Source organism: Pseudophryne corroboree, chromosome 10, assembly GCF_028390025.1.
Source record: "Pseudophryne corroboree isolate aPseCor3 chromosome 10, aPseCor3.hap2, whole genome shotgun sequence".
Taxonomy (NCBI): domain Eukaryota; kingdom Metazoa; phylum Chordata; class Amphibia; order Anura; family Myobatrachidae; genus Pseudophryne; species Pseudophryne corroboree.
In genome coordinates, this window is record NC_086453.1 from 16,585,919 (window position 1) to 16,600,692 (window position 14,774).

At 47.5% G+C, this 14,774-nt stretch overlaps 2 protein-coding genes across 2 annotated transcripts in view; one reads left to right on the forward strand and one right to left on the reverse strand.

Annotated features, from left to right (window-relative positions):
- LOC134965796 (trypsin-3-like) overlaps positions 1 to 10,819 on the reverse strand; it is a 73,117-nt gene extending 62,298 nt beyond the window's left edge. The window contains exon 1 of the mRNA XM_063942166.1: positions 10,741 to 10,819. The gene's annotated coding sequence lies outside the window, so the exon portion shown is untranslated. The remainder of the gene's footprint in view (positions 1 to 10,740) is intronic.
- LOC134965794 (agmatinase, mitochondrial-like) overlaps positions 1 to 14,774 on the forward strand; it is a 76,621-nt gene that overhangs the window by 10,330 nt on the left and 51,517 nt on the right. The window contains exons 2-3 of the mRNA XM_063942159.1: positions 10,787 to 10,989; positions 12,498 to 12,546. Of these exons, the coding sequence (XP_063798229.1) occupies positions 10,787 to 10,989; positions 12,498 to 12,546 (252 nt within the window). The remainder of the gene's footprint in view (positions 1 to 10,786; positions 10,990 to 12,497; positions 12,547 to 14,774) is intronic.

Here is a 14,774-nt window from a genome sequence, read left to right on the forward strand (position 1 = left end):
CTAGCCCCCAGAAACTAGAGGTCCGATGTACAATAGCCACCATAAACTAGAGGTCTGATGTACACTAGTCTTCAGAAAATACAGGTCTGATGTACACTAGTCCCCAGAAACTAGAGGTCCGATGTACAATAGCCACCATAAACTAGAGGTCTGATGTACACTAGTCTTCAGAAAATACAGGTCTGATGTACACTAGTCCCCAGAAACTAGAGGTCTGATGTACACTAGTCTTGAGAAAATAGAGGTCTGATGTACACTAGTCCCCAGAAACTAGAGGTCTGATATACACTAGTCCTGAGAAACTAGAGGTCTGATGTACACTAGTCTTCAGAAACTAGAGGTCTGATGTACACTAGTCTTCAGAAACTAGAGGTCTGATGTACACTAGTTTTGAGAAAATAGAGGTCTGATGTACACTAGTCCCCAGAATCTAGGGTTCTGATATACACTAGCCACCAGAAACTAGAGGTCTGATGTACACTAGTCCTGAGAAACTAGAGGTCTGATGTACAGTGGCCTCCAGCAACTACAGGTCTGATGTACACTAGCCACCAGAGTTGACAGGTCTGGTGTACACTAGCCACCAGAAACTACAGATCTGATGTAAAGTAGCAACCAGAGGAGAGAGGTCTGATGTACACTAGCCACCAGAAACTAGAGGTCTGATGTACACTAACCGTCAGCCACCAGAAACTAGAGGTCTGATGTACTGTACACTAGCCACCAGAAACTAGAGGTCTGATGTACACTAGCCACCAGAAACTAGATACTTGATGTACAGTAGCCGCCAGAGATGAGAGGTCTGATGTACACTAGCCACCAGAAACTAGAGCTCTGATGTACAGTAGCCACCAGAGATGAGAGGTCTAATGCTCACTAGCTACCACAAACTAGAGGTCTGATGTAAAGTAGCCACCAGAGGTGAGAGATCTGATGTACAGTAGCCACCAGAAACTAGAGGTCTGATGTACAGTAGCCACCAGAGATGAGAGGTCTGATCTACACTAGCCACCAGAAACTAAAGATCTGATGTACACTAGCAACCAGAAACTAGAGGTCTGATGTACACTAGCCACCAGAAACTAGAGATCTGACCTACAGTAGCTACCAGAAATGAGAGGTCTGATGCTCACTAGCCACCAGAAACTAGAGGTCTGATGTACACTAGTAACTAGAAACTAGAGATCTGATGGACACTAGCCACCAGAGATGAGAGGTCTAATGCTCACTAGCCACCACAAACTAGAGGTCTGCTGTAAACTAGCCACCAGAGGTGAGAGGTCTGATGTACGCTATCCACCAGGAACTAGAGATCTGATGTACACTAGCCACCAGAAACTAGAGGTCTGATGTACACTAGCCAACAGAAACTAGAGATCTGACTTACAGTAGCCACCAGAAATGAAAGGTCTGATGCTCACTAGCCACCAGAAACTAGAGGTCTTATGTACACTAGTCATCAGAAACTAGAGATCTGATGTACACTAGCCACCAGAGATGAGAGGTCTTATCTACACTAACCACCAGAAATGAGAGGTCTGATGCTCACTAGCCACCAGAAACTAGAGGTCTTATGTACACTAGTCCTGAGAAACTAGAGGTCTGATGTACACTAGTCTTCAGAAACTAGAGGTCTGATGTACACTAGTCTTTAGAAAATAGAGGTCTGATGTACACTAGTCCCCAGAAACTAGAGGTCTGATATACACTAGTCCTGAGAAACTAGAGGTCTGATTTACACTAGTCTTCACAAACTAGAGGTCTGATGTACACTAGTCTTGAGAAAATAGAGGTCTGATGTACACTAGTCCCCAGAATCTAGAAGTCTGATGTACACTAGCTAACAGAAACTAGAGATCTGACTTACAGTAGCCACCAGAAATGAGAGGTCTGATGCTCACTAGCCACCAGAAACTAGAGGTCTTATGTACACTAGTCACCAGAAAATAGAGATCTGATGTACACTAGCCACCAGAGATGAGAGGTCTGATCTACACTAACCACCAGAAATGAGAGGTCTGATGCTCATTAGCCACCAGAAACTAGAGGTCTTATGTACACTAGCCACCAGAATCTAGGGTTCTGATATACACTAGCCACCAGAAACTAGAGGTCTGATGTACACTAGTCCTGAGAAACTAGAGGTCTGATGTACACTAGTCTTCAGAAACTAGAGGTCTGATGTACACTAGTCTTGAGAAAATAGAGGTCTGATGTACACTAGTCCCCAGAATCTAGGGTTCTGATATACACTAGCCACCAGAAACTAGAGGTCTGATGTACACTAGTCCTGAGAAACTAGAGGTCTGATGTACAGTGGCCTCCAGCAACTACAGGTCTAATGTACACTAGCCACCAGAGTTGACAGGTCTGGTGTACACTAGCCACCAGAAACTACAGATCTGATGTAAAGTAGCCACCAGGGTGATAGGTCTGATGTACACTAGCCACGAGAAACTAGAGGTCTGATGTACAGTAACCACCAGACACAAGAAACTAGAGGTCTGATGTACTGTACACTAACCACCAGAAACTAGAGGTCTGATGTACACTAGCCACCAGAAACTAGAGATCTGATGTACAGTATCCGCCAGAGATGATAGGTCTGATGTACACTAGCCACCAGAAACTAGAGCTCTGATGTTCAGTAGCCACCAGAGATGAGAGGTCTAATGCTCACTAGCCACCACAAACTAGAGATCTGATGTAAAGTAGCCACCAGAGGTGTGAGGTCTGATGTACACTAGCCACCAGAAACTAGAGGTCTGATGTACAGTAGCCACCAGAGATGAGAGGGCTGATGTGCACTAGCCACCAGAAACTAGAGATCTGATGTACACTAGCCACCAGAAACTAGAGATCTGATGTACACTAGCCGCCAGAAACTAGAGATCTGACCTACAGTAGCTACCAGAAATGAGAGGTCTGATGCTCACTAGCCACCAGAAACTAGAGGTCTGATGGACACTAGCCACCAGAGATGAGAGGTCTATTGCTCACTAGCCACCACAAACTAGAGGTCTGATGTAAACTAGCCACCAGAGGTGAGAGGTCTGATGTACGCTATCCACCAGAAACTAGAGATCTGATGTACACTAGCCAACAGAAACTAGAGATCTGACGTACAGTAGCCACCAGAAATGAGAGGTCTGATGCTCACTAGCCACCAGAAACTAGAGGTCTTATGTACACTAGTCACCAGAAACTAGATATCTGATGTACACTAGCCACCAGAGATGAGAGGTCTGATCTACACTATCCACCAGAAATGAGAGGTCTGATGCTCACTAGCCACAAGAAACTAGAGGTCTTATGTACACTAGCCGCCAGAAACTAGAGATCTGATGTGCAATCGCCACCAGAGATGAGAGGTCTGATCTCCACTAGCCACCAGAAATGAGAGGTCTGATGTACACTAGTCACCAGAAACTAGAGATCTGATGTACAGTAGCCACCAGAGATGAGAGGCCTGTTGTACACTATCCACCAGAAACTAGAGATCTGATGTACAGTAGCCACCAGAGATGAGAGGTCTAATGCTCACTAGCCACCAGAAACTAGAGGTCTGATGTAAACTAGCCACCAGAAACTAGAGATCTGATGTACACTAGCCACCAGAAACTAGAGGTCTAATGTACACTAGCCACCAGAAACTAGACATCTGATGTACACTAGACACCAGAGATGAGAGGTCTGATCTACACTTGCCACCAGAAATGAGAGGTCTGATGTACACTAGCTACCAGAAACTAGAAATCTGATGTACACTAGCCACCGAAACTAGAGGTCTGATGTACACTATCCACCAGAAACTAGAGATCTGACCTACAGTAGCCACCAGAGAATAGAGGTTTGATGATCACTAGTCACTAGAAACTAGAGATCTGATGGACACTAGCCACCAGAGATGAGAGGTCTAATGCTCACTAGCCACCACAAACAAGAGGTCTGATGTAAACTAGCCACCAGAAACGAGAGGGCTGATGTACGCTATCCACCAGAAACTAGAGATCTGATGTACACTAGCCACCAGAAACTAGAGGTCTGATATACACTAGCCACCAGAAAATAGAGGTCTGATGTACAGTAGTCCTGAGAAACTAGAGTTCTGATGTACACTTGTCTTGAGAAATAGAGGTCTGATGTACACTAGTCCCCAGAAACAAGAGGTCTGATGTACACTAGCCACCAGAAAATGGAGGTCTGATGTACACTAGTCCCCAGAAACTAAAGGTCTGATATACACTAGCCACCAGAAACTAGAGGTCTGATGTACAGTAGTTCTGAGAAACTAGAGGTCTGATGTACACTTGTCTTGAGAAAATAGAGGTCTGATGTACACTAGTCCCCAGAAACTAGAGGTCTGATGTACACAAGCCACCAGAAACTAGAGGTCTGATGTACACTAGTCTTGAGAAAATAGAGGTCTGATATACACTAGTCCCCAGAAACTAGAGGTCCGATGTACAATAACCACCAGAAACTAGAGGTCTGATGTAGACTAGTCCTGAGAAACTAGAGGTCTAATGTACAGTGGCCTCCAGCAACTAGAGGTCTGGTGTACTCTAGCCACCAGAGTTGAGAGGTCTGATGTACACTAGTCCCCAGAAACTAAAGGTCCGATGTACAATAGCCACCATAAACTAGAGGTCTGATGTACACTAGTCTTCAGAAAATAGAGGTCTGATGTACACTTGTCCGCAGAAACTAGAGGTCTGATGTACACTAGTCTTGAGAAAATAGAGGTCTGATGTACACTAGTCCCCAGAGACTAGAGGTCTTATATACACTAGTCCTGAGAAACTAGAGGTCTGATGTACACTAGTCTTCAGAAACTAGAGGTCTGATGTACACTAGTTTTGAGAAAATAGAGGTCTGATGTACACTAGTCCCCAGAAACTAGGGTTCTGATATACACTAGCCACCAGAAACTAGAGGTCTGATGTACACTAGTCCTGAGAAACTAGAGGTCTGATGTACAGTGGCCTCCAGCAACTACAGGTCTGATGTACACTAGCCACCAGAGTTGACAGGTCTGGTGTACACTAGCCACCAGAAACTACAAATCTGATGTAAAGTAGCCACAATAGGTGAGAGGTCTGATGTACACTAGCCACCAGAAACTAGAGGTCTGATGTACACTAACCACCAGCCACCAGAAACTAGAGGTCTGCTGTACTGTACACTAGCCACCAGAAACTAGAGGTCTGATGTACACTAGCCACCAGAAACTAGATATCTGATGTACAGTAGCCGCCAGAGATGAGAGGTCTGATGTACACTAGCCACCACAAACTAGAGGTCTGATGTAAACTAGCCACTAGAGGTGAGAGGTCTGATGTACGGTATCCACCAGGAACTAGAGATCTGATGTACACTAGCCACCAGAAACTAGAGGTCTGATGTACACTAGCCAACAGAAACTAGAGGTCTGATCTACACTATCCACCAGAAATGAGAGGTCTGATGCTCACTAGCCACAAGAAACTAGAGGTCTTATGTACACTAGCCGCCAGAAACTAGAGATCTGATGTACACTCGCCACCAGAGATGAGAGGTCTGATCTACACTAGCCACCAGAAATTAGAGGTCTGATGTACACTAGTCATCAGAAACTAGAGATCTGATGTACAGTAGCCACCAGAGATGAGAGGCCTGTTGTACACTATCCACCAGAAACTATAGATCTGATGTACAGTAGCCACCAGAGATGAGAGGTCTAATGCTCACTAGCCACCAGAAACTAGAGGTCTGATGTAAACTAGCCACCAGAAACTAGAGATCTGATGCTCACTAGCCACCAGAAACTAGAGGTCTGATGTACACTAGCCACCAGAAACTAGACATCTGATGTACACTAGACACCAGAGATGAGAGGTCTGATCTACACTTGCCACCAGAAATGAGAGGTCTGATGTACACTAGCTACCAGAAACTAGAAATCTGATGTACACTAGCCACCAGAAACTAGAGGTCTGATGTACCCTATGCACCAGAAACTAGAGATCTGACCTACAGTAGCCACCAGAGAATAGAGGTTTGATGATCACTAGTCACTAGAAACTAGAGATCTGATGGACACTACCCACCAGAGATGAGAGGTCTAATGCTCACTAGCCACCACAAACAAGAGGTCTGATGTAAACTAGCCACCAGAAACGAGAGGTCTGATGTACGCTATCCACCAGAAACTAGAGGTCTGATATACACTAGCCACCAGAAAATAGAGGTCTGATGTACAGTAGTCCTGAGAAACTAGAGTTCTGATGTACACTTGTCTTGAGAAATAGAGGTCTGATGTACACTAGTCCCCAGAAACAAGAGGTCTGATGTACACTAGCCACCAGAAAATGGAGGTCTGATGTACACTAGTCCCCAGAAACTAAAGGTCTGATATACACTAGCCACCAGAAACTAGAGGTCTGATGTACAGTAGTCCTGAGAAACTAGAGGTCTGATGTACACTAGTCCCCAGAAACTAGAGGTCTGATGTACAGTAGTCCTGAGAAAATAGAGGTCTGATGTACACTAGTCCCCAGAAACTAGAGGTCTGATGCTCACTAGCCACCAGAAACAAGAGGTCTGATATACACTAGTCCTGAGAAACTAGAGGTCTGATGTACACTAGTCTTGAGAAAATAGAGGTCTGATGTACACTAGTCTTGAGAAAATAGAGGTCTGATGTACACTAGTCCCCAGAATCTAGGGTTCTGATATACACTAGCCACCAGAAACTAGAGGTCTGATGTACACTAGTCCTGAGAAACTAGAGTTCTGATGTACAGTGGCCTCCAGCAACTACAGGTCTGATGTACACTAGCCACCAGAGTTGACAGGTCTGGTGTACACTAGCCACCAGAAACTATAGATCTGATGTAAAGTAGCCACCAGAGGTGAGAGGTCTGATGTACACTAGCCACCAGAAACTAGAGGTCTGATGTACACTAACCACCAGCCACCAGAAACTAGAGGTCTGATGTACTGTACACTAGCCACCAGAAACTAGAGGTCTGATGTACACTAGCCACCAGAAACTAGAGAACTGATGTACAGTAGCCACCAGAGATGACAGGTCTGATGTACACTAGCCACCAGAAAATAGAGCTCTGATGTAAAGTAGCCACCAGAGGTGAGAGGTCTGATGTACACTAGCCACCAGAAACTAGAGGTCTAATGTAGACTAGACAACAGAAACTAGAGATCTGACATACAGTGGCCACCAGAAATGAGAGGTCTGGTGCTCACTAGCCACCAGAAACTAGAGGTCTTATGTACACTAGCCGCCAGAAACTAGAGATCTGATGTACACTAGCCACCAGAGATGAGAGGTCTGATCTACACTAGCTACCAGAAATGAGAGGTCTGATGTACACTAGCCACCAGAAACTAGAGTTCTGATGTACAGTAGCCACCAGAGATGAGAGGCCTGTTGTACACTATCCACCAGAAACTAGAGATCTGATGTACAGTAGCCACCAGAGATGAGAGGTCTAATGCTCACTAGCCACCAGAAACTAGAGGTCTGATGTAAACTAGCCACCAGAAACTAGAGATCTGATGTACACTAGCCACCAGAACTAGAGGTCTGATGTACACTAGCCACCAGAAACTAGAGATCTGATGTACACTAGATACCAGAGATTAGAGGTCTGATCTACACTTGCCACCAGAAATGAGAGGTCTGATGTACACTAGCCACCAGAGATGAGAGGTCTGATGCTCAGTAGCCACCAGAAACTAGAGATCTGATGTACAGTAGCCACCAGAGATGAGAGGTCTGATGCTCACTAGCCACCAGAAACTAGAGGTCTTATGTACACTAGTCACCAGAAACTAGAGATCTGATGTACAGTAGCCACCAGAGATGAGCGGTCTGATGTACACTAGCCACCAGAAACTTGAGATGTGATGTACAGTAGCCACCAGAGATGAGATTTCTGATGCTCACTAGCCACCAGAAACTAGAGATCTGATGTTCACTAGCCACCAGAGATGAGAGGTCTGATGTACACTAGTCACCAGAAACTAGAGATCTGATGTACACTGGCCACCAGAGATGAGAGGTCTGATGCTCAGTAGACACCATAAATTAGAGATCTGATGTAAAGTAGCCACCAGAGGTGAGAGGTCGGATGTACACTAGTCACCAGAAACTAGAGATCTGTTGTACACTAGCCACCAGAAACTAGAGGTCTGATGTACACTAGCCACCAGAGAGTGTGGTCCTGAGAACAGAGTTTGAGAATCTGTGGTCTAGAGCCATTGTAGAAACCAGTGGCGGTATTACCTATGGGCTGCAGGACTGCAGCCCCCCCATGTAAATTCCGCCACCCTGCTCACTGACAGTGAAGCCAGATGCAGTCCGTTAGACTGCACTGGCTTCACTGCGACTGGCAGTGACTTCCTACTGGAAGTCCTACCTGCCAGTCACAGACACTACTGCATACTTCCCAGCTTTTCATTTTAAGGAATCGGGACCCTTGCGTGGCGAAGCCGCGCATGATCCAAAAAGGGGCGTGTACTCGGGTGGGAGGGGAATGGCTTCTGCCCAGTGGTCGTGGGCTCGCTCCGTGGACCCATTTCTGGATTTCTCCCCGAACAGCCCCATAATCCCCTCCCAGCACTGAATACATGCCGTGCCCATGCGCACAGTATGTTTTCAGAGATCACTCGCTGCTTTGCAGAGCAGCGGGTGATCAAAGGTTCTCCCAACTGCCCCCACCCGTGGGACACTGCTGCCCTCGGGATGGACAACAGGACAGTGTCCAAATAGCAGGGCTGTCCCACTGGAATCAGGACAGTTGGGAGGTATGCTACAGGCATTCCCATTGGGAGATGTTTCCTCCCACCCAGTGATGCAAGTAGAATTTTTTTTCTTAGTGGTACTGATAGCAAAAATTGGCGTGGTCACGTGTCGTGAGGGGGCGTGGTCACACAAAACTAGGGGAGTGGTAACATGACAATAGGGGCATGGCCACATTATGCCACACACTCTAACACCCATTACACATTATGCTACATTACACATTATGTCACACACCGTAATGCCCATTACACATTATGCCAGACACCATAATGTATTACATATTATACCACACACCGTAATGCCCATTACACATTATGCCAGACACCATAATGTATTACATATTACACCACACACCGTAATGCCTATTACATATTATGCCACACACAGTTGTGCCACTGACACCACTTTACAAAAATGCCCCTTATAAATGATGCCCCAGCGGTGGGCTGGTGTTACTGCGTACCACCACCCTATTTCTTAATGGTACTCCGTACCACCCTACTTTCAGCACTGCTCCCTCCGGGACTGCCAGACCGGGCTGCAATAAGCAGAGAGCTAGCTTCCTGTAGGAAGCCACTCCCTGCCTCATCAACCCTAGCCGGCTTCTATGGACTGCAGCCTATGTAGTCCATAGATGCCGGTGTTTGCGCATGCGCAGTCAAGCCGCCACTTGTGTGCATGCGCCAGTACTGACTCCTGTCAGCTTCATTATGCAGGTGCAAGGACCCGGTCAGCAGCAGCAGGGGCTCCCTTCCTCCTCCGGCGGACCAGACAGCGGCAGCCCCATCCTTCACATAGGTTGGAGTCGCCGCTGGTAAAAACTTGGTAAACCTTTCATACTAAATGTAAAAAAATCCCAAGAGGAAATAATGAACTATGCAGCTATGTGTCTGTCTCATATACAGGTAGGTGCAAGCCCACATACCACTGCTGCCCCTGATTATCTGTCCACACAACTATAGCCAGGGTGCAGATGGGAGGCTGAGAAGAGTAAAAACAACACGTCAAAGTCCCAATTAAGGTGCTGAGCCCAACACTTGTAATGCTGTATTATAGTAGGACAATGTGATTTTACATGTCAGACATTACGGCAGGCTTACCTACTTTGCTGCCTCCTCCTCCGGGAGGAGGCAGCGTTGTAGGTGAATGGGGGCGTGGCCGGCAGCAGGACGGGTGGTTTGGGGGCGTGGTCGGCAGCAGGATGGGAGGTCCGGGGGCGTTGCATCAGGGTCGCGTCATCGTGACTCCACCCCCCACTGTGCTGTGCCGAGAAACGAGGTGCTGCATAGCGGTGGGCGGAGCTACGATGACGCGATTCAGCGCGAATCGCGTCATAGGACCCCCTCGGCCCGCCTACTTGTTCACTGCTGCGGGCGGCCGAGGGGGGAAGCGGGAGGCTTGCCCACCTTTCCGGGGGGCCGGGAGGGTCACCCGATTTTCGGGAGCCTCCCGGCCATTCCGGGTGGGTAGGCAAGTATGCTTACGGCAATGAGCTGGCTGTAACCGCGAGATGCAACCAACATGGTGAGGCCAGTGTAAATGCAGGAGCACATGTGCCCAGGATACACCAGCAGGTGCGACATCACAGTCATAGTAATGACTGCTAACACAGTTTATACACAGTACAGTACATAGCCTGACAGCCTCTGCAACCCCCAAGGTGCACAGAGATGTGAGAGATTTAGAAGCTCCTTTATCAACAAGTGATAAAACTCACCGTGAGGGATAAAACTCATTGCGTATGAGACATGGTGCTCCAGCCAATCAGCTCACTACTGTCATGTATTTGAAAAATGACAGTTGGAAGCTGACCGGCTGAAGCAGCATATATCATACACAGCGAGTTTCATCACTGCTTGATAAATGTGCCCCTTAATGCGCAGCAGATAATAGTGGCACGTTGCAGCTGTAAAAGTCGCTGCATGTAACTATACCTGAGTATACGCAGGGATGCGAGACTGTTCCATTGTTATCTGCCAGGTTTGGGCCTCGTCACATCAGGGGAGAGTCCTCTATGGTCAGGAGATACAACGTGACCACACGAGCCGCTCCGTTCAACTCGCTCATGGTGGCTGATATCGGCGACGTCAATGTGAATTTATACAACCTACCGGACAGCTGCCAGAGGATCAGGAAAGCTTACCAGAGGATAATGGCGGCCAGATGTATACCGCTGACAATGGGTAACAGCGCACCTATGTAATCCTTCCCTTCCAACACAGGGGGAGATGTCTCAAAACTTGGAGAGAGATAAAGCGGAGGGAGATAAAGTACCACCCAATCAGCTCCAGTCATTTTTCCAACACAGCCTGTAACATGGGGCCGATTACTTGGTACTATTATCTCTCTCCAAGCCTTGGTACAGCTCCCCCGTGGCTTGGTCACACTGTACAATAAATCCTGTAGGCGCTACTTGCATATAAAGAGGTTTAGCCTAAACGTTCTCCATAGGTATTACACAGTAATATGCTGATAATACGGAACACCAGAGCAGAATCATTATCAGAGGGGTTAGGTCATCCTTTCAGTATTCATAAAACAGCTGTAAACTAAGTTTATCGCTGTTTGCCCCTGTACTGCTCTTGCCAGCTGTAGATGGCGAGAGCGGTATGGTACCCATTACCGGGAATGGGGACCCAGCGCTGCCTTTCGGGCTACAGTGAAGCCTACCGGGCATTGCTGGGTCCCCTCCGGGAAAGCAGTCATGCACATGAGCAGCCCGTCGCTGGTAGCGTTAGGCTGCCAGGAGGAGACCAGAGGACGCCGCTGAGGGAGGAGACATTGCTGGACCTCACCAGACCTCGCTGCAGAGGTAAACATTGCTGAATTCCAGCTGCATTTTTGTTTGTATCACGGTGATACTAAACGGAAAATGCCGCTGGTGTTATTTTTAGTTAATAAATGGGGCCCATAAAGTGATAGGGCCTACCTGGGTCCAAATTGCCGGGTCTCCACCCTGGTCGCTACCAGGGTTATTCCTGGGTCTAACCCAGGTAACCTGCGGTGTGTGTCATGCCTAAAAGGAACTGATTGGCAGACTCAGCAGCGTTTGCATATGACATCATCTCCAAGCATCCACTGTTAGACGGAAGACCCGGGCTCCAGTGTGAGCGGCGATGACCCGGGAATAACCCGAGTTTATCTGCTGGTATGAATGGGTTAATACCCCTTTCACACCGCCAATGCCGGATCCCACCCGGGAATTGGAAACGGGTCCTTCCCGGGTGGGATCCGGCATTGGCCGCTGCTGCAGGCTTCCCCGACCCGGCAATATGCCAGGCGGGTTGCCATAGCAGTGGGGGGCGGAGCTGGCAGCGGGATCGGAGGTGAGATCATCTCCACGCCGCCTCTCCCTGCTGTAGTAAACGGGTCCCGGGACGCATCGACCCGGGAGCCCGTTTACGCAGCCACTGACCCGGTATTCAACCCGGGTATAACACTGCTTTATTCCCGGGTTGAATTGCCGGGTCAGGCGACCCGGGATTTCGGCTATGCCCCTTTCACACTGTACGCCGACACGGCAACATGCCGGGTCGATACCAGGTTATTTGTGCGGTGTGAAAGGGGTATAAGTAACCTAAAACCGGGCTCCGATCCTGCGGTCAGTGTCCCGGGGTGGAACCGGGATGTGTAAGTAAGACTTTTTTGATTGCTGGATGAATATATATTAATCTCCGTATGTTTTGTGTAGGTGGGGATCACACAATCACTTACCCCATCCTCCAAGCTGTAGCTGAAAAGTAAGTGCCCCCTCTCTGTTGTTCTAAAGTGTGACTTATATAAATAACATATGCTGTATATACGCATAGAGAGTACCTGAGCCGCCCGCAGGGCACATGTATGCCTATACCATCATGGCATTTGTGTATAGAGCAGGTGTATACAGTATATGTGCAGGGATGAAAGGAAGGGAGAATATAAAGGAAAGTGAATTCATTGTCCACATTACTACAAGAATAAATCAATAGAATGTGCAGGGTGTAATGTAGCGGCAGGGTCACATGATTCGAATGTGCAGGGTGTAACGTAATGGCAGGGTCACATGATTAGAATGTGCAGGGTGTAATGTAACGGCAGGGTCGCATGATTAGAATGTGCAGGGTGTAATGTAACGGCAGGGTCACATGATTAGAATGTGCAGGGTGTAATGTAACGGCAGGGTCACATGATTAGAATGTGCAGGATATAATGTAGTGGACAGGGTCACATGATTAGAATGTGCAGAATGTAATGTAGCGAACAGGGTCACATGATTAGAATGTGCAGGGTGTAATGTAGCGGCAGGGTCACATTAGAATGTGCAGGGTGTAATGTAGCGGCAGGGTCACATGATTAGAAATGTGCAGGGTGTAATGTAACGGCAGGGTCACATGATTAGAATGTGCAGGGTGTAATGTAACGGCAGGGTCACATGATTAGAATGTGCAGGGTGTACTGTAACGGCAGGGTCACATGATTAGAATGTGCAGGATATAATGTAGTGGACAGGGTCACATGATTAGAATGTGCAGGGTGTAATGTAGCGGACAGGGTCACATGATTAGAATGTGCAGGGTGTAATGTAGGGACAGGGTCACATGATTAGAATGTGCAGGGTGTAATGTAATGGCAGGGTCACATGATTAGAATGTGCAGAATGTAATGTAGCGGACAGGGTCACATGATTAGAATGTGCAGGGTGTAATGTAGCGGCAGGGTCACATGATTAGAATGTGCAGGGTGTAATGTAATGGCAGGGTCACATGATTAGAATGTGCAGAATGTAATGTAGCGGACAGGGTCACATGATTAGAATGTGCAGGGTGCGATGTAACGGCAGGGTCACATGATTAGAATGTGCAGGGTGTGATGTAGCAGGCAGGGTCACATGATTAGAATGTGCAGGGTGTAATGTAGCGGACAGGGTCACATGGTTAGAATGTGCAGGGTGTAATGTAGCAGGCAGGGTCACATGATTAGAATGTGCAGAATGTAATGTAGCGGACAGGGTCACATGATTAGAATGTGTAGGGTGTAATGAAGCGGACAGGGTCACATGGTTAGAATGTGCAGGGTGTAATGTAACGGCAGGGTCACATGATTAGAATGTACAGGATGTAATGTAGCGGACAGGGTCACATGATTAGAATGTGCAGCATGTAATGTAGCAGACAGGCTTACATGATTAGAATGTGCAGGATGTAATATAGCGGACAGGGTCACATGATTAGAATGTGCAGGGTGTAATGTAGCAGGCAGGGTCACATGATTAGAATGTGCAGGGTGTAATGTAGCAGGCAGGGTCACATGATTAGAATGTGCAGGGTGTAATGTAGCGGACAGAGTCACATGATTAGAATGTGCAGGGTGTAATGTAGTGGACAGGGTCACATGGTTAGAATGTGCAGGGTGTAATGTAGCGGACAGGGTCACATGGTTAGAATGTGCAGGGTGTAATGTAGCAGGCAGGGTCACATGATTAGAATGTGCAGGGTGTAATGCAGGGACAGGGTCACATGATTAGAATGTCCAGGGTGTAAAGCAGGGACAGGGTCACATGATTAGAATGTGCAGGGTGTAATGTAGGGATAGGGTCACATGATTAGAATGTGCAGGGTGTAATGTTGCGGACAGGGTCACATGGTTAGAATGTGCAGGGTGTAATGTAGGGACAGGGTCACATGATTAGACTGTGCAGGGTGTAATGTAGCGGACAGGGTCACATGATAAGAATGTGCAGGGTGTAATGTAGCGGACAGGGTCACATGATTAGAATGTGCAGGGTGTAATGCAGGGACAGGGTCACATGGTCAGAATGTGCAGGGTGTAATGCAGGGACAGTGTCACCTGATTAGAATGTGCAGGGTGTAATGTAGCGGACAGGGTCACATGATTACAATGTGCAGGGTGTAATGTAGCGGACAGGGTCACATGGTTAGAATGTGCAGGGTGTAATGTAGCAGGCAGGGTCACATGATTAGAATGTGCA